We start from the raw sequence: 19966 nt of genomic DNA on the forward strand, positions 1-19966 counted from the left end.
GCGTTTATTCCCAGCTTTCTGCGTCTTCTTCGTCGGTATTTTGGTAAGACACCTTAACCGTTTTCTTTACTACATTCTCAGAAAAACATATATTTAAGCGGTGCGGTCTAATTTTAAGGTTCGATTCATTGAATTGTGTTGGTTTGGCCGCAGAACCACATGTTCATTCCGCTCAGCTTGAAGAAAGTAGGTCAGTCTTAACGGTAATGTGGTGGAAGGGCTTCTATTCAGCGTCTGGACACGAGTTAGTGTGTTTATTTACTCAGCTGTGACTTATATTTACTGTGCATTTTATCGGTGCTTAAATTATAACAATAGTATCATTCTGCAGAATAAATATCCTAATCCTAAATATTACGCACCTGTTCAACCGGCTCAATGCGCATTATATGACTAATAAATAATAAACATTTACCTACCAAGCAACTGTAGTGTAATGTATCTTAAAATATCTTATTCTAAAAGCTTCATGCACCTGTTTAATACGGTTATTCCTGTCTTTCAGAGCACAGAGGAGCATATGAGACTATTTTTGTTTTCTTCCTTTTTATTAATTAAAATAGTGAATTTTCCCTTTGGTATCAATAAAGTTCGTCTGGATCCGTAGTGCAACTTAAAGATGAGGGCTAAAATTAGCTTAGAGGTCTTATTTATGTCTTTGTGCATAAGAAATCAATAGAAGTGAATCCCCAAAGGAACTTTGTGTTGGTAAATGCAAGTTATTCAAATTCACAGGATTTCAGTTCTGTTGCAACATGTTGATGGTCATATGAACTATGTTTTCAGCTCAAAAATGTCCAATTTCATCACAATTAATGCTATATTTTCATGTCACAAATGGACAAGTTATATTTTAACTGAATTTACCTGAAAAACAAATATTCTATTATTTTGGATTCCCCAGTTTTTCTTACAAGATTCTATCCTACATATCACATGTTTTATTTTTACAGGTTCAGTATGGAGTATGGTGCTGATCCATCCTGCTTATGTTACGCCAATACATACATTAAGAATGTCACACGTCACTTTTTAAATCAACAGTTTTCTAATAATAAGCATTTTTATAAAGAAATAACAATTCTTTATTGTTACTTTCTCTTTACTATGATGATAAACTATACAATAAATAATTCTTATACTAGTTTTTGCACAGGGATCATTTGTGGAAACGGTGACATGGCTGCCGAGCATCAGTATGATGGGATCCAGAACAACCATGTCACATCTGTCCACTGCCACATTTTGTGTTTTTGTTCTGCTGTTATCATTTTAGATCCACAATATTAACATTTATGAATAAGAGGAGAATTAGCAATAGTAAGTATATAAGTTTATTACTAATAAAGTACTGGTACTGACCAGATCATCATGGGTAATGTCACGTCCGTCCACCAGCAAAAGTTTTCACATACACGTGCTATTCAAAATCCAATATTTCTGAAAATATAGCTTCCACTGTCAAATAATATCAGTAGTCTGTGCACAAATGTATTAGCATTATTTCAACACAGTTCTATGCATTTCTTACAATTTTTTTGGACAAAAATGGCCACTCATTTGACCCCTTAAGTAAATTATAGCCGATAAAGGGAAAAAAACCCCTGAAGATCTTTAATATTTAAGAAACATGTCTAATATCTGGATTTTATAAAATATAATATGTATAATATGTTTTTGACCAGCTTCAGCTTTGTTGGTTTTGCAGGGTTGGAAATAACAGAAAAACATGTATTCATGTGGTTTTCTTTAGGTGCTTTTACTGCTCTTATTTGAAATAATGAATGAATGAATGAGCGAATGGATGGATGGATGGATGGATGGATGTTTTATTTCAGACAAATAAAAAGCACAATATGACCAGCCCCAAAAGCAAATGCCCAAAGCAAATTATCAACATAAGACAATGAAAACAAAAAGAAGAAAATTATACTATTATGCAAAAGAAACTCTACAATTTTAGAGCCATTTATTCATCTGAAAAGCAGTGGGAAGAAGTAAACACTTATTTAATCCCACCCCTTTATTACGATACAATACATAAACTATATCAGTCTGTATTAAAGTAATGAGAATGTGATTTTGGTTGAATTTTCCTTTACCTTTGGTCAATATGATTTGTCAGTCATGCATCTTGGTACCTCCCAATGTGTCATTGTTGTGACACCTTTTTCCTGCATCATAAATATGCAGTGTGTGAAAACACCTCAACTAACCACAGTCACATTATTATACATGCAAACATCAAACAGTAGGCCTATTATCATTGTGCTTTAACATTAGCAAGAAAAACATAAATCAGATTACATTATTACTTTTTTTTTTTTTTTGGCTTGAATTAAGCAAAAAAAAAAAATCTTGAATTGAGCAAAAAAAAAAAATCTGCCAATGGTGCAAATGAAAATTATCTTATCTAAAATAAGATTTTCAAGATCTCTTATCTAAAAATAAGTTCTTTATATCTCACTGAAAAGTTACTCTTTAGGTGATTATGTCTTATTTTAAGTGTGATGAGATATTTTGACTAGAAATGAGAAAAATACACTTGGTAAGATTTAGATTTTTGCAGTGTATTCACATATAACTGTATCTGCAGTTGGACATGGGCATTAAATTTGTTTAAAGTGGCATTAAATAGGATATTAAAAAGCATTAAATTAGATTTGCTCATACCTGCAGAAACCCTGTTATCATAAGAAAGGGAAGAGTTAGAGACAATATGCTGGAAAATAAATCTGCAGGCCTCTTGTCAAAGGTACACCAGTGTAAGATAAGCGATCTGGGATAAAAACAAAAAATAAATCTGGGATAAAAACAAGGAATTAATGTGAAAGCCACATCATGTATAATTTTGAATACAGATATATTTAATGATCATCCATTTCTGAAGTCCAACGATTCCAATAAAGAAGACTTTGAAAGCATTTACATTACATTATTTTAAAACATTGACATTTCTATTTCAGAGAATAAACAGAGCTGAACAACATCTGTAATAACTACATCATCTCTGCTCAGTTCGTGTCAGGTGATGGACATGTTACCTGTGGTGGTGGTCCACGGAGGGGCGGGGCATATCCCAAAGGAGCGGGCTGAGCGGTCGACCTCTGGGGTGTGCTCAGCGGCCCGGGCGGGATACGCCATCCTGAGGGGAGGGGGCAGCAGCATGGATGCGGTGGTAGAAGCCGTGGCCCTGATGGAGGATAACCCCGCCTTCAACGCAGGTAATGTGCATTTTCCCATCTCATACTATGGATTTTGTTGAAAAACTAAAAAATGAATGGAAAAGTGGGGAAATTCCTGAGATTTCATCATTGTTATAAAAGGACTCTGTGTGACATTTATGTCAGTTCCCATAAAAATTTTTCTCTATATTTAACCATTCTTAAATGATTTATCACCATTTATTGTAATATTATCTTCTATATTTTCATTTTTTTCAGTAAAAATAAGGTATTTTCCTATATTTAATTTACTAATCATGTAGATGTTCATAAAAGCTCAGAGTAAAGTTGAGGACTATTATATCAAAAAATAGAGAAAACTGAAGAAAAAGTGACTTTTTCAGCAAAATCTATCATTAACTGAACATAAACCCAGTGTCTCCATCCACTGCCATTGATCCAACTCCATGGGTTTTACTGGTGAATCAATTTTGTAGAAGATGACGGTGTTTCCACGGTAACTCTGGAGCCTCTGAACGTCCAAATGGGTCATATCTGATGATCGTGAAAAGACGACAAACTGTATTTTACACCAATTATTGACATGGATTAGTGGATCAACAGGGATTAAACAGTTTATATTAGATGATTTTGGTAGATGGTGGATGTTTGGGTCTTTATGGGTTAAGTTTTCACACCTAAAAATAGTTATCGTCTGTTCTGTACAAACTGATGGTTGCTTCATAAATTAGAAACCTGAGGGATGATGTTTTGTTTTTTGGTCATATGTTATATCACACTATCATTTAATTAGTTTTCATTCTGCTCATTCTTTATTTTTTTAACTAGTTGCATTGTATAGGATGATTTTATTTCATAAGAAGGTATTGGTGCCATTTTGACTCTCCTTTTTTTTATTATTATTTCAGGATATTTGGAAGTTATAGCTTGTTTTGACTTTGTTTTATGTACATTATATATCTTTTTGTATTTAGACAAAATATAAATCTTAGTTCACTGCCATTATAAACTTAGTGTATGCTGTAGTACTTAATGATCTCTCACTAGACTAATTCATCATCAGTGCTCCTCCTATGTGAAACAGGTTTGGTCACATTGTAAAATGAGCTGCAACAAACACAAAACCACTGTAATTAGAACTCACTTGAAACAGAAAAAGTGGTGGACACAACGCCCTAAAACAGACGCGTCAAACTCATTTTATTTCATGGGCCACATGTACAGTTTAGTATGATCTGAAGTGGGCTGGGCCAGTAAAATTATAATATAATAACTTATAAATAGTAATGCCAATGTTTTTGTCTTTGTTTTATAGTGGAAAAAAGTCAAATTACATTATGAAAATGTTTGCATCTAGAAACTATCTTACAAAAAAAAAACAAGAACAATGACATGAACAACCTGGAATTTCTTTAGAAAAATAAGTGCAGTTTCTACAACATTATGCCTCAGTTTATCACTCATACATGTGCATTATAACTTACTGATCACAGTGGCTCTACAAAGGCACAAAACATTTAGTAATAGGCAGAATATTGTTGAAATTCCACTTCTGTTTTTTAAGAAATTTCAGATTGTTTACATTGTATTTGAGAGGATAGTTTGTAAATGTAAATATGTTCATGTAAATTTAACTTTTTTCAATTAAAAAAAAAAGAAAAATTTGGAGTTGTCATCCTCTATAGGTTATTATGTTATTATTTTACTTGTCCAAACCACTTGAGATTGAATTGGTTTGTATGTGACCCCTGAACTAAAATGACTTTGACTCCTCTGACTGTTAATATCTTCAGTGTAATTTTTACACTTTGCAAATTCATCCTGTGGGCCAGATTGGAGCCTTTGGTGGGCTGTTTTTTTATGCTATTTGATGATGTCAAATTAGTGTCCAAAAAGTTTGAATTTATAAAGTCATATGTGTTCTGAGCTGTAAGAAATCTAAAGATGGTCTCTTTTAACCCTTTCATGCATAGTGGTCACTACAGTGGACAGCTGTTCAAAGCTGTTCTCTTGTATATTTATGGATTTTGTTGTTTTAGTTCCATATCAGCCAACACACTGGATACGCTTATGCATTATCCCATACACTGTAATTCACACCATTACTGTAAATTTGCTCCTCTAGATAAACCTGATCTGCACTAACATGTTTGAGTGTAAAAAAAAAATGATATTTGTTATTGGACTGCAATTAACTGTTTTTTGGTTTTTTTTTTTAGCAAGAAATTTTTTTTCATTGTGTTTTTTTTTTTTTGCATAGTATCTCCATGCAGGTATGTTAAAATGTGAGAAAACATCAGATTAGCAGCATTAAACATGTTTTTACTTCATAATTTTCATGCAGTATATCAGTAAATACATGTTTCTTTGCTTCTTTAGCTGAGTGGACATTTTTGTAACTCCATGAAAAATAGGTTTAGAATTTTTTTTTCGTCTTTTTTCATGCCTTAAGAGGAATAAAAACACTCAGGAAAAAATATCTTGATTAAGGTTCGCATAATTCATGCATGAAAGGGTTAATTGTAAATATTGCTTGTTTTTTTTTTTTTTTTAAACTCAAGACACAAGAGTAGTCATCGTTGTCGTCTTCTGATGTGATATTTCAGGGTGTGGGTCGGTGCTGAACATTAAAGGAGAGGTGGAGATGGATGCTATTGTGATGGAAGGGAAAACACTGGCGAGTGGAGCTGTATCTGCTGTTCGTAACATAGCCAATCCTGTTCGGCTAGCCAGACTCGTTATGGACAAGGTGTGTAAGATGTTAACACTGACCATTAACACTGACAGTCATTCCTATGCCCTGTAAGATGCATTTCTATTACAGTTAAAGTTGTATGCAAACAACTTGGAAAAACCTTTGAAAATTAGCATAATTTGGTGATTTTTTTAAAAATTAGGTGTAACCACAGTCTATGTAAAGGATAATATTACCAGCATAGTTACTTTTTATGTCATACATTGAACTAAAATTGTAAAATAACCATCCTTTTATTTCTTACATCCTTTTATTTCTTATGTAGAACAACTGACAATGCACCTTGACTCTGGATAATGTGTGCTATGTACAAAGTGATTGGGTAATTACATAGTGGAAGCCTTTAATTTTTTTTTTTTTTACTTATATATATTTTTTATTTTATTTATTTATTTATTTATTTTGTGGCGTCTTATACCTCAGCTATATGTCTCAGTGTTTGTCTTACTTTTTGTACGTTTGAAAGACTTAATAAAAATACACTGATCAAGATAAAAAGTATAAAATAATTAATACACAACTGTGGCATCTGCAAAAATGTGAGCACCCGACATAATCAGTACTTTGTAAGACCACCCTTGGCAAATATCATGGCATGGAAATGGGTTTTGTAGCCATTCAAAAATGTGTGTTTCCTTACAATAGACCTCTGGCAACTCTTTTAAGATCTACCTTTAGACTTTCAATGATTTATAAGTCTCTGGACTAAGAGGGCCTCTGTGTCTTTTGAGGTACTGGATGTACTTCATAAATGATTATATGATTAAATCTGAACCAGTACAAACTTGTTCAAAGAATCTGAGACTTGGGAACACAGGTTGGCCAGACTACAAATACCACAGTGCAGTAATGTTGTTGGTAGCATTGTCCCTTATTTTCATATTCTACAATGACTGTGTTTACATCTTTTTGTGAAGAAATTTTTTAAAAATTATAAAAATCACCAAATCATGCTATTTTTCAAGAGGTAAAGAAATCATTACTGTCAAAATGAGCATATAGAATCTTACAAAACATAATTATTGTGGAAGAGGAGCTCCCTGAAAAAAAAAAGAAATTGCATAATACATATTGCACCCAAAATATGTCATTGTTTGTGCTTAATAACAGACTAGTTATGTCCTAACTGAGGTTGGTGTGATGTTGGTTAAGAACTGACTCCTATTGGGCACAAGTGGGAATAATAAGACAACTTTTCTGTGTTTTATTCCCACTGGCACTAAGGTTTATGTGAAACAAAATGCACAATCATTACAGGATACATGGGCGAAACACTCAGTATTGTTCCATCAGTAAACAAATTGTTTGTTACAAGTACTGTATAAACTCTCAAATGTCCACATCCACTCACATTGAGCCACAGTTATGTCTTCTAATAGCTGCAAAGTGAAAGAAATGTAACTCAGGCCTAGTTCATAAAAATACAGCATATGTACAGTAATTTGATGTGTTTTCATATAGAGCTGTGATTGACAGGTGTTAACTTTGAATTGTAGACCAGTCATGCGTGTCTGACAGCAGAGGGTGCCAATCTGTTCGCTCGTCAAATGGGTATCCCTGAGGTGCCCATGGAGTCCCTCATCACCGACTACTCCCGCATGCGCTGGAAAAAGAACCTGGAACCCAACGCCAACCCTGTGGAGTGTCAAATGTGAGACACTACGTTGTTTTCAGGTTATTTGCAGTATGTCTGTAAGTCTCTGGCTATGACATCAGGGTTCCCATGGGGTGTTAAAAAGTCTGAAAAGTCTTAAATTTACAAATCTGCGTTTAATATCTTAAAAGGTATTAAATTTGATATGGTAGGTTTTAAATTATGTTGCCATAAACTGTCATAAATGTGTTTAAATGTGTCTGAGAAATATCCAAACTGCAAAGAAAATAACATTATTCTACTCAGTTCCACCTGTTTCAACCCGACAATTTATATTGAAATTAGGAACCAACAATTGGTGCCAGGCACAACAAACCCCGCCCCTTGCATGTATTGTAGCTTATTTTGGCATCAGTCCAGCTGATGTCATCATGTCTATGCATTTGCTGATGTCAGCATATCAGTTGGCTCTATATATGTGCCAAGTTTGAAGTAAATTGAAAGAAAATTGATGTTTTTATAGACATTTTAAATTTCGCCCATTATACACTACCAGTCAAAAGTTTGGACTCACCTTTTCTTTATTTTCATGACTATTTACATTGTAGATTCTCATTGAAGGCATCAGAACTATGAATGAACACGTATGGAATTATGTGGTTAAAAAAAGTCTGACATAACTCAAAACATGTTTTATATTTTAGAATTTTTAAAGTAGACACATTTTGCTTTTATTACTGCTTTGCACATTCTTGGCATTCTCTTGATGACCTCCATGAGGATGTCACCTGAAATGTTTTACAATAGTCTTGGAGGAGTTCCCAGTGATGCTGAGCACTTTTTGGCCATCAGTGGTCCATCTTATGTCATTTAAATGAGAAGGTGAGTCCAAACTTTTGACTGGCAGTGTAAGTAAATGGGAGAAGAAAAAAGATTTTAAAGATTCTTAAAAAATTGTAACTTCGTCCTACTTTTCCCAAAATGTAATGACATTTATTCTGAGTCACTGACAATCTATAAACCCCATTTGGTATGATTTCAACCAATAGTTTTGCTGTTACAAACATTTGAAATGTTGCCTGTCATAAGTGAATGGAGAAAAAAAAAGATTTTAAAAATTCATAAAAAATTTGAACTTTGACCTTCTGTTCCTAAAATGTAATGACATCTATTTTAGGTCACTGGCAATCTATAAACCCAATTTGGTATGAACACAACCAATAGTTTTACTGCTACAAACATTTGAATTTTCGCCCATTATAAGTGAATGGGGAAAAAAAGATTCTAACCCCTTTAGCCCTATCAGCCCGCCCGTGGGCCAAAAGAAATCATATTAATATTCATCTACTATAAAAATATAATAAATCAGGACAATTAATGTTTTTTTCAACTTTTGCTCAAAGTTTTAACCCTAATGTTAATAAAAGTACATCAAAAGTCTATTTTAGCGCAAACTTTAATGTTCAAACATGATTTTTAATCTTTGTGGGGTGAAATATACGCTATTAAAAATTTCCTACACAAACAATTAATTTATGCATATCATCGTCAATCCAGCGGAAAAAAAAACAGGCGAGGATAAAAAATTCCAATTTCTCTTTTAGTTTGTTACAGTTTACTCAGGCATAGTAATAGATACAATATTTTAGACAATGGGAATGGATTCTGTGAGGTCTCTAAATGTCCATAGACACCAAGAACATCCATTTGAACCTTATTATTGTGAAGTAATTCTTCATTTAGTTTGGGTATGTCTTTTTAGGCGTTTTTTCCCCTGAAAATATGGTCAGGGTTTAACAGGTTAAAAATTCATAAAAAATTTGAACTTCGACCTACTGTCCCTACAATGTAATCAGATCTATTCTGGGTCACTGGCAATCTTTAATCCCAATTTGGTATGAATTCAACTAATAGTTTTGCTGGTAGAGTGTTAAAAAACATACCAACAGACAAACAAAGAAACAAACAAACGGAACCAAAAACAATACCCCTTGCCTCCCCTTCATGGGGCGGGATAAGAATTATCACTAACTTTGCAGCCCCCCGGTGAGGAATGACTTGGAACGTTGGGAATCAAAGCATTGGAGTTAATTAAAACAATGTCCTAAATTCTAGGAGTCACAAATTTTTGCCAGTATAAAACAGGCATTAAATTCTGTTCTAAGTAGTCTTAAAAAGGTCTAAAAAAGTCTTATATTTAACTTGTAGAAACCTGTTGGAACCCAGAACAGACTGCCGCAATGTAGACTGTTTACAGGATGTGTCTGTTGAATAGTCTGTTACCAAAGACTAGCATGTGCTTCTGTGGTCTTGTGTTGTCATTTGTTGACTCTATTAGAAACTTTAGTAGCGTTTTGGTTGGATTTCCTGCAAAATCCTCATATTTCAACAATGTCCAACACTAGATACTGTTATTTTAGAAAAGCAGTCAGCTAAAGTCAACACACATCCAGAAATCCCAACAAAAACTTGAAATAAATAAAGGGAATGTGCAAATCTTACATAGAAAACCTTCAAGTGCATGTAGGGCATTGGCTTGTCCCATGAAATCTAATATGGGGAGCTTCTGTTGTGCTTTTTCTTTAGATTTTGGCGCTGCAGGCACTGTGTGTGTGTGTGTGCGTGTGCACGTCAGATTTTCTTAAAACACGTGATGTTGGTGAGTTAGCAGCTACAGACTAATGAGCAACCCCAAGCTAGTATGAGTGAAATAAATGCTAACAGACTGATCACAAGTTAAAATAGGCTGTGATCACTCATCTTTTGTTTTTCACTGACTTTCATCATTTTCCTTCATTCAATTCGACGTTTCAGTCTTTCTCGTCAGTTTGCCAGGATCAAAGTGACGGGACTTTAGAACTAAACTGTGATTCCATTCCCTTTATATCTATAGATAAATAAAAAATAATAATCATTTATGTCCTGTTTCTGTGTAAAAAGGCCACTTACAATACACAGTACATAAAAAATACAAATATTTTAGCTGTTCTCTCGTTACATTTGTTAAACTGTTCTGTTAATTCACAGCAAAAGCATTATTGAGTACTCAAATGGCCTAAAATAATGATTTTAATGTTATGATCCAACTATTTCAGCCTATTCTCCAAAAGAAATTAATTATTATATGTTGCAAAACAATGAATATTAATATAATAATGAATAATTGAAAGTATTAATATAATTTGTGCATTAAATTCAGGTCATTAAAATGCATAAGTGTGTCAAGTCATGTCCTAAGGTTACAGTATAAAACACCGTCTAGTGAAACAGATGTGCAACTAGTTCAAAGGTTCATTTTCAGTATAAAGAAAAGCAATAAAATGTACAACAGAGATAAAAATCATAAAAGGTAATTCAGTATAACAATAAAACCATAGCAATATAAAACATATGGCTCAACTAAACCAGGAACAGTTAAATAAATAAATAAATAAATGTCCTTATGTCTTTATTTTAGTACAGGTGTAATGTATTTTGATTGTGATTACATTACTGTTAAATGTAACCCAGAGACAGTTTGGACCAATGCTGCTTTAATCTACTTCAAAGGAGTGATATTTTGCTTTTTTTTTAAAATGGAAATGCATTTTAAAACATTTCCCTGTGGTCTACATAAACTGTAACTGCTCTGCTTGGGTCTGAATTCTTCTTTAATTCAACTCCACAGGTCCATCTTCAACCCTATTTCTGAGTAATGACACCAGAAAGGTCATTTTAAGCGCTGGCCCTTTAAATGCACATAGGCCACTTTATGCCCCGCCCCCACCAGGTTGTAGTCTGTACTGCTCTGTCCTGTTCAACCAACAACTGAACATTTTAGGCTCAAAGTTTGGACATTTTTTCAGTTTTTACTACAACCGCTGCTGATAAACAATTATGTCGTACTCTGAGAAATGTTCATCGCAAGTCTTTACCTTTTTTGTGCAAATGTCGTGATGTAACTAGTTATAGATATAACAAATTAAGCAGGAATTAAAACCGGTTGTAGAAATCCACTTGATTTTTGACAGAATGAATATAAAGATAGCTTTGCAGCACCTGGAGGGTTCAGATTTAAACTTTTTGAACTATTAGGGTCCAAATACACAAATAAATGAACCAAAGACTAATAAAAGTGGGTTTAGCAAAATATGACCCCTTTAAGCTACTTTTTCTTTTTTCTTTTTACTAACTTTTTTTATTGGAAGTAATTTCTACGGCATGACGGTGCAATGTGATAAAAAGGACTTCCATTCTTTCATTTTTCTTTTTGTCCCTCCCACAATCCCACCCTACCCAAAAGAAGACAATCCTTAATGTTAATCCAATGATAAGTAATTAGTACAGAATAGATACAACAATTATCTAATTAACAAAACAAACAAACAAACAAAATAAACAAGTAGCAAAAATAAAACAAAACAAACAAACAAAACAGAACAGAACCAAAAAAAAAAAAAGGGGGGGGGGGGCTTAGTCATCACGATCAGGCAGAGATGTCAAGGTTTCAATATCATTTAAAAGAGGTTTTTTCAAAAGACTTTAAGGAGCCATTGAGGGAAAATGGAAGCTTTTCAAGTCTAATGGACAGTAACAGCTCTTCCACCCACCTGCTATGAGATGGAGGTTGAGGGGGTTCCCTTTAACCCTTTCATGCATGAATTATGAGAACCTTAATCAAGATTTTTTTCCTTGAGTGTTTTTATTTCTATTTAGGCATGAAAAATACAATGCGATTGAATTTTTTTTTTTATGAATCTTGAATTTTTCACAGTTACAAAAATGTCCACTCAGCTAGACAGCATGCATTTGATTTTTGAAGTAAAGAAACATATATTTAAAACCCCTTATCATAAAGTGATATACTATGTGAAAACTATGAAATATATATATTTTTAATGCCGCTAATGTCACGTTTTCATGCATTTTATCATATTCTAATACTAGTTATGGCGATACTTCACAAATAAAAACAAAGAAAAAATGTTTGAGAAAATTAGCTGTTGATTTACACTCAGAAATATTAATACAGATCAGGTTTATCAAGAACAGCCAAGTTACAGTCATGGTCTGATGAATGTCAGTGTAGATGATGCATGAGCGCCCGCTGGGTTGGCTGATATCCTCCTGAGACCCAGGAAAGTGAACATTTTTAGCTTTTTTTTTTTTTTTTTTTACATCAAACAGTCATCTTGATTGGAACCTGCATAATACAACAGATTTTTCAGATACATTTTTAAAATTTTTTTCATTTATTTATTTTTTAATGGAATGTCCTTTGCAATGAACAGCATTTTTTTTAGTGAAACTGTCAAACTTTTGTCCCCGACAGAGGACAAAAATGCATTGCTGGGTCTCAGGAGGATATGGAACTAAAACAACTAAACCCATGAACATAGAAGAGAACAGCTGGAGAATAGGTGTCCACTGTAGTGACCACTATGCATGAAAGGGTAAAGCTACTTTTAACCTGTTTTAAACCCCTAACGTGTGTTTTGTCGTGAAGGGGTAAAACAGGCACCGTTGGAGCTGTCGCTGTCGATGCTGAAGGGAATATTGCCTGCGCTACATCCACTGGTGGAATGTTGAACAAGATGGAGGGACGAGTGGGCGACACCCCCTGCATAGGTCAGTGTGTATAGGTCTCTGCAGTTTTTATTCAATGATTAAATAAATGCATGGAGCGGATTGGGTTTTTGTGAATGGGATTCTACAGTAGACGTTGAAGCAGATAGGAGGAGCTAAGTGTCGTTCTGCTGTGGACAGTGGCAGCAGTAAAGTGTATTTCAGACGTTTGAAAATATCCTTGCAAAAAAATGTAATCCTTATTCTTGTAAGTATGTGCTATGTTTAGAGTTTTAGAGTTTTTCCACTACTTATCTTTGCTGTCAGACAGTCCTTTGTGAAGCTGAAGCTGAAACTGTTATATCACTCTCTGTAAACCCACCAAACTCTTTGACTCAATCTAATAATAAATGTAAATGTTGTTCTGAAGTGAAACTATGAGGCTGGGTCAGAAACTACGATGGTATAGACCAGTGGTTCCTAACCTTTTTTGCCTCGTGACCCCATTTTAACATCACTAATTTCTGGTGACCCCAGATCATTCAAAATGGAGACTTTTTTTTTTTTGCTGAAGTTAATTTGTTTTTGATCATGTAATAGTTTGCTATATTATGTTGCAAATAAACATTAATTTTAGACGACATTTAGTCTATATAATGTATATTGTTATGGACGGAGGCAGAAAATCCAGGTGTAGATTACTGCACAAAGTGAGAATTTTATTTTCCTTGGTCAGGATATGTACAGTCAGTCCAGCTTGGATTTAAAAAGGCTGCAAATTAATAATAAAAAAAACAATAACTCAAACTATGAATTATGAAAGAGCTGCAGCATCTGAAACTGACCACAATGAACATTTGAAAGATAAACAGTAGGGCTGAACGATATGGACAAAATTTCATATCTCGATATTCATGCCAGATATCTTGATATCGATACGATACGATATGACTACGGGTTCTGTGAAAACCAAGCATTTTTCAGAAAAATACATCATAATACAAAAGAATGTGGAAACTGCAGTTTTATTTATAAGAACTCACTGCCAGTCATCAACATTAACATAAAGTACAAATAAAATAAATTTGTTGTGACTTCCAGAGCTGTACATGCAGGGCGAGCACGGGGGAAATCTATACCGTTTATATCGTTGCTTTTTCGATATTAATATCTTGAATGTTCATATCTCGATATTGATAACGATATATCTTTCAGCCCTAATAAACAGTACCACAGTGCTTCAGTTTCAGCTTCACAGTTTGCCATGTCTTTTATGGATTGGGATTGTCTCTCTCAACTCACCATATATTTTTTTATTAGTAGGTTTTTTTTTTGTTTGTTTTTTTAATTTTTATCAAATACTAGAAATTTCAGGTGACCCCATTTGAATACCCCATGTAGGGTCCCGACCTCAAGGTTGAAAAACACTAGTATAGAGTTAAAAAGTTAAAAAAAACATGGCGAGGAAGATAAAAGATATAAAAATATGAAAACTAATACTAAAACTAAACTAAAACTAAGCATTTAGAAAAAAACAAAAACTAATAAAAACTAGCAAACCTGCTCTAAAAACTAATGTAAAAAAAAAGCCAAAACTAAATCAAACTAAATTTGTTTTTTCATTTTTAAGTGGCTTACATACATTTTACTATTGCTCCTGTCTGAAACGTCACATTAAGCTTGTTTACATGCTCATAAAAATCAGATAACTGGGAGTAATCAGATAATTATTCTAATCGGAAAACCCTGGGTTCGACGTTTCAGTCTTTTACTGGATTTCTTTTGAGGTAGATTTAGCGTTTTCCCATTCATTTAAAATGACTTTGAATGCATCCAGTTCTACTGTCACTTTTGGAAAATATAGATTTAACAGATCCTGATAATTATTGAAGCCGTTCCAGCAGATGTGGACCGCAAAATATGATAGAATTTGTAAAATGTGTTTATAAAGAAAAGAATACCAGCGTTTCAGTCTGTGTGGAAAATGACCTGTCCATCCAACTCCAGCATGTTTCACCTTTGACCATTGGATGTAAATATTTCGCTCTAAGGAAAGAATGTCTGATTAATGATTGACAGATGCTCTATTGTATAGATGCTGGATACTGACAGATGTAACCGCCTGTCTATTCACAGTTCTTTAGAAACTATAAATGCTTATTAGTGTCTGATGCCTCATTCTAATCACCTAATGGTACAAGTCGCATCACCAGAGAAGATAAGTTTACACTGGTGTGACAGGATTAAATCATGCCAGGGTTGTGTTATAATGAGCTTCAGTGTCATTTAATCAGGTACTATCAGTAAATAAGAGATAAAACTGGGATGAGTCAGAGAAACGCCTGCTGTATCTGTCAGATTAACATAGAGTAACCGGATAATCAACTCAAATAATGATACTAGTGTTCCGTTATTGTGAAAAATGGAACAGGAAGTGAATAAAGAAATACTTCTTGAACTAATTTTGTAAAAACAATGAAAAGCTCCAACAAGATTTAACTAGAAAATGTGCAAGAGACAGTGTGTGGCTCAATGTAACAGTAAATATAAATGTTGTGCTAAAGTGAAACAATAGGTGGCTTGTTTTGTGATTTTTTTTTTTGCTTGTTTGTTTTGTGTGTGTGTTTTGTGTATGTTCTGTTCTGTATAAAAAGCAACAATTCTTGTATTTTAGACATTTTTTCTGCATTATTGCTGTAAAAAAAATTATATTTAGAAAAAAGGATCAGAAACTAAGAGTACATAGTTAAAAAAGTAAAAAACAAACAAACAAGCAAACAACGAATTAAAATAGGATGAAGAATTAAATGTTAAATTAACAAGAGCTCCAACACAAGTAAAAAAAGTCAAGTTATTATTGATTAAAGACTTATCTAAATTTTACTAAGTGATTTATCACCATTTATTCTAATATTATTCTCTACATTTTATGATGAGTCAGAGAAACGCCTGCTGTATCTGTCAGATTAACATAGAGTAAAAAAGTTAAAAAAAAAGGGAGAAAAAAAAATGACCCACTCAGCAAAATATATCATCGACTGGACATAAAAACAAATGCTGAAAACTATTTATCAAACTCCATGGGTTTTACTGGTGAATCACTGTTGAAGAAGATGATCCACGTTCACTACAGAGCCTCTGAACACCCAAACTGTTCATATCTGAACTGATGAAAAGCTAAGAAACTCTATTTTACTTAAATTATTTACATGTATTGATAGGATTAGTAGTTAAAAAGTTATTAAACATTTTAAATCAGTAGATGCTTTTTGTTGCCGGCAGCTGTTTAGGTATTTGGAGGTTAAACGGTGTAAGTGAATCAACTTGTTTACAGTATAGACCGCCATCTAGTGAAAGAGATGTGCAATTACATCCTCACATGAACAACTGCAGTGTAGTGTTCTTTTACGAAATATCTTGTCCATTCTTATAATTCTTTATTTTTATTTTTCTTATCTTACCATCATTATGTGACTCATTCCAAACAAAAATCCAAACACTTTTATTCAATATCCAATCTTTCTATTTCACCTTTAGATTTCACAAAAACAGGTTGCAGCCCTTCCTTACAAACTGATAATGGCTATTCCTCCACTTCACCCTTACTCTTATGTACTTTAACCCTTTCATGCATAGTGGTCACTACAGTGGACAGTTCTTCTCCAGCTGTTCTCTTGTATATTCATGGATTTTGTTGTTTTACTTGCATATCATCCAACACAGTGAACACTTATGCAACACCCCATACACTACAATTCATACCATTACTGTTCCTGTTCTTGCTAAACCTGATCTGCAGTAACATATTTGAGTCTAAATCAATTGCTAATTGTTATTAGACTGTAATTTAAATTTCTTTTAAAACAAAAACTTGGGTTTTTTTTTGTTGCATATTATCTGATTGAGTAATAACTAGTATTACAGTATGTTAAAATGTGAGGAAACATCAGATTCACAGCATTAAAAATGATTTTATTTCATAGTTTTCACACAGTATGTCAGTAAATATATGTTTCTTTGCTTCAAAAATTAAATGCATGGTGTCCAGCTGAAGGGACATTTTTGTAACTCCATGAAAAATAGTTTCATAAAGAAATTTCAGTCACATTGTTTTTTTCATGCCTAAAGAGGAATAAAAACATTCAGGAAAAAAATCTTTATTTCGGTAATCATAATTCATGCATGAAAGGGTTAATAAATAATAAGACTATTCAACAAAATGAACAAATGCAAAGTCTCAGAACATAAAAATAAAGAGGCAAAAACCATATTCATACATATAAACTCCAAAATATGGCTCAAACAAAGTTAGAAAGTCACAGAATATATCAAACTTTTTTCATTTATTTTTTAAATTTTAACTCAGAATATGTGAAGGTGAAGGCTTCATTTTCAGTATAGCCAAGTAAATGATACAATAATAATAAAATAATAATAATTCACAATTTAAAAAGATGATAAAATTATAGCAATAAGTGTAATCCTTATAATACAAAACAAATTAGTCAATGAAAACAAGGAGAGTTTGCAGTAAAAAAGAGATAGAAGTGAAGATAAAAATGTAAATGAGGTGACAGATGAAGAGAAGATGTTTCAAGTTGTAAATTCACATTAATTACCACTGTATGAACCTGATTGTTCTGTGTGGTTGTATTAGATCTGAGTTGAAGTTCTGTGTTGGTTTGTGTGTTCAGGAAGTGGAGGTTATGCAGACAACGAGGTGGGGGCGGTGTCGACCACAGGCCACGGTGAAGCCATCATGAAGGTCACACTGGCAAGACTTATTCTGTTCCACATGGAGCAAGGTGACATACACACCAGAGTTATTATAGTTTAACATGATCGGTGTGGGGTTTTTTGTGTGTATTAAACCTGGTTAGTATTAGTAAATTCTATAAATGCAGATATAGTTTTATTTTTACTTTGATTTGAGAAACTGAGTTGAGTGGTATTAGTTGAGTTTTTTAGATATTATGTATGACAAAAGCCTTGATTTATACTCAAGCTGTAAAAGGTAGATTGAAAGAATGCATATGATGGTAGCTAATGGTTATTTAAGGTCATATATTGTATATTCTTTTGCATCATTAACTGATAACAAAGGAGGAAAAGCATAAATTAAGCTGAATTCTGTTTTGTTTTGCTTAGTTTTTTTGTTTCCATGGCTTGTAAATGTATATTTTTGTATTTTTTTCTTTTTTTTTTTTTCAATTATTATTTCTTATATTTCTTTATTGTATTTACAAAGCCAGTTCTGAAAATTATTTATTTAATAAATTAGTTATTTATTACTATTACTATTTATGAGTCCACATCCTGACAGTGCACCTAAATTTCATTGTACGTTTTGTATAATGGCAATAAAGTTTCATATCTTATCTTATCTTATCTTATCTTATCTTATCTTATCTTTTCTTTTCTTTTCTTTTCTTTTCTTTTCTTTTCTTTTCTTTTCTTTTCTTACCTAAAAGTTGGGATGCTGTGTGAAATGAAAATAAAATGAGAATACTGATGATTAATAACAATTTTACTTATGATTAGAATTTACAAATGTCATAAATAGAACATGGGAAACATGTCAAATGTTTGGACTGAGAATATGTAAAATGTATGAAAGAAGTAAGGTCATTTTACATTGGGTTATAGCTTTTTAGAATTTTGGTTTTAGATGTTAATGTGACACACACATATTCAATTTTTGCAATGAATGTGACTCTCAGGGTGGCAGATTTATCATCAAAAGTGAATATTCGCTGCTGCCCATAAAGTTGGATTTAAATATTTTTACCTTGTGACAATGTGATTTATTCCTAATAGATAAAATGTAATTGGGACTCAGTATGTAATCATTAAGCCTCGTCAAAGGTGATTACTGATATATAAATAGGAATAAAAAGAGGAATGAGTCTGAAAACATAATTATTCCAACTTTATGAACAACATTGAACTGAACACGGAATTCTGTGAAGGGTTAAAGCCCCGCTGTGTTCTGATTGTTTCCTGTTTCATTTCCGTTCTGGTTTCAGGTAAGTCTGCAGAGGAGGCCAGTGACCTGGGTCTGGCCTACATGAAGTCCAGAGTCAATAGCCTGGGGGGGGTGGTGACCGTGGACCCTCGGGGCTGCTGGGCCGCTCGCTTCTCCAGCCGGCAGATGTCGTGGGCGGCGGCCCAGAGGGACACGCTGCACCACGGCCTGCGCAGCGGAGAACACTTCACCCAGAGCATCGACGACCCCCACTGACAGGAAACACAACTGCTACCCTGGGTTTTCTACATGTTCACTGTTAGTGACCAAAGCTGGCACATTGTAGCCACTTAAACTTATATTATCAACTCCAAAATGGACCCAAATAATGACATACTGTTACTGCAACATCCAGTGAAATTACTGTGAATATGAGCTTCAAGGGCTTCAAGAACAAACTGGCAAAAGAAAAAAAGTTGCACCCTATAAAGCAGTGTTTTTCAACCTTTGGGGTCGCCTGAAATTCAAATGGGGTCGCCTGAAACTTCTAGTAATTGATTAAAATTAAATAAATAAATATATAAAAATTTACTAATAAAAATATCTGGTGAGTTAACAGAGACAATCCCAATCCATAAAAGACGTGACAAACTGTGAGTCTGAAACTGAAGCACTGTGGTTCTGTTTATCTGTCAAATGTTCATTGTGGTCAGTTTCAGATGCTGCAGCTCTTTCATAATTCATAGTTTGAGTTCTTGTTTGTTCAGTATTAATTGTCAGCCTTGGAAATCCAAGCTGGACTGACTGTACATATCCTGACCAAGGAAAACAACATTCTCACTTTGTGCAGTAATCTACACATGGCTTTATTGCCTCCGTCCATAATAATATACATTATATAGACTAAATGTCAACTAAAATTA

The 19966-nt window shown here is 33.5% G+C and overlaps 1 protein-coding gene across 2 annotated transcripts; it reads left to right on the forward strand.

The window, feature by feature from the left end:
• Positions 1 to 19525, forward strand: asrgl1 (asparaginase and isoaspartyl peptidase 1). Of its 2 annotated transcripts, none has more exons than XM_030156825.1 (7): positions 1 to 43; positions 3029 to 3224; positions 5792 to 5934; positions 7437 to 7591; positions 13020 to 13141; positions 17773 to 17883; positions 19105 to 19525. In XM_030156825.1, exons 2-7 carry the CDS (start codon positions 3032 to 3034, stop codon positions 19317 to 19319), a joined length of 939 nt encoding a protein of 312 aa, XP_030012685.1. In that variant the 5' UTR covers positions 1 to 43; positions 3029 to 3031; the 3' UTR covers positions 19320 to 19525. The 2 variants fall into 2 exon arrangements, with proteins under 2 accessions (XP_030012685.1, XP_030012684.1); XM_030156824.1 differs by having other exon boundaries at positions 6 to 43; positions 3019 to 3224.
• The last annotated feature ends 441 nt before the right edge of the window (positions 19526 to 19966 follow it).

Source organism: Sphaeramia orbicularis, chromosome 15 (assembly GCF_902148855.1).
Source record: "Sphaeramia orbicularis chromosome 15, fSphaOr1.1, whole genome shotgun sequence".
Lineage (NCBI taxonomy): Eukaryota > Metazoa > Chordata > Actinopteri > Kurtiformes > Apogonidae > Sphaeramia > Sphaeramia orbicularis.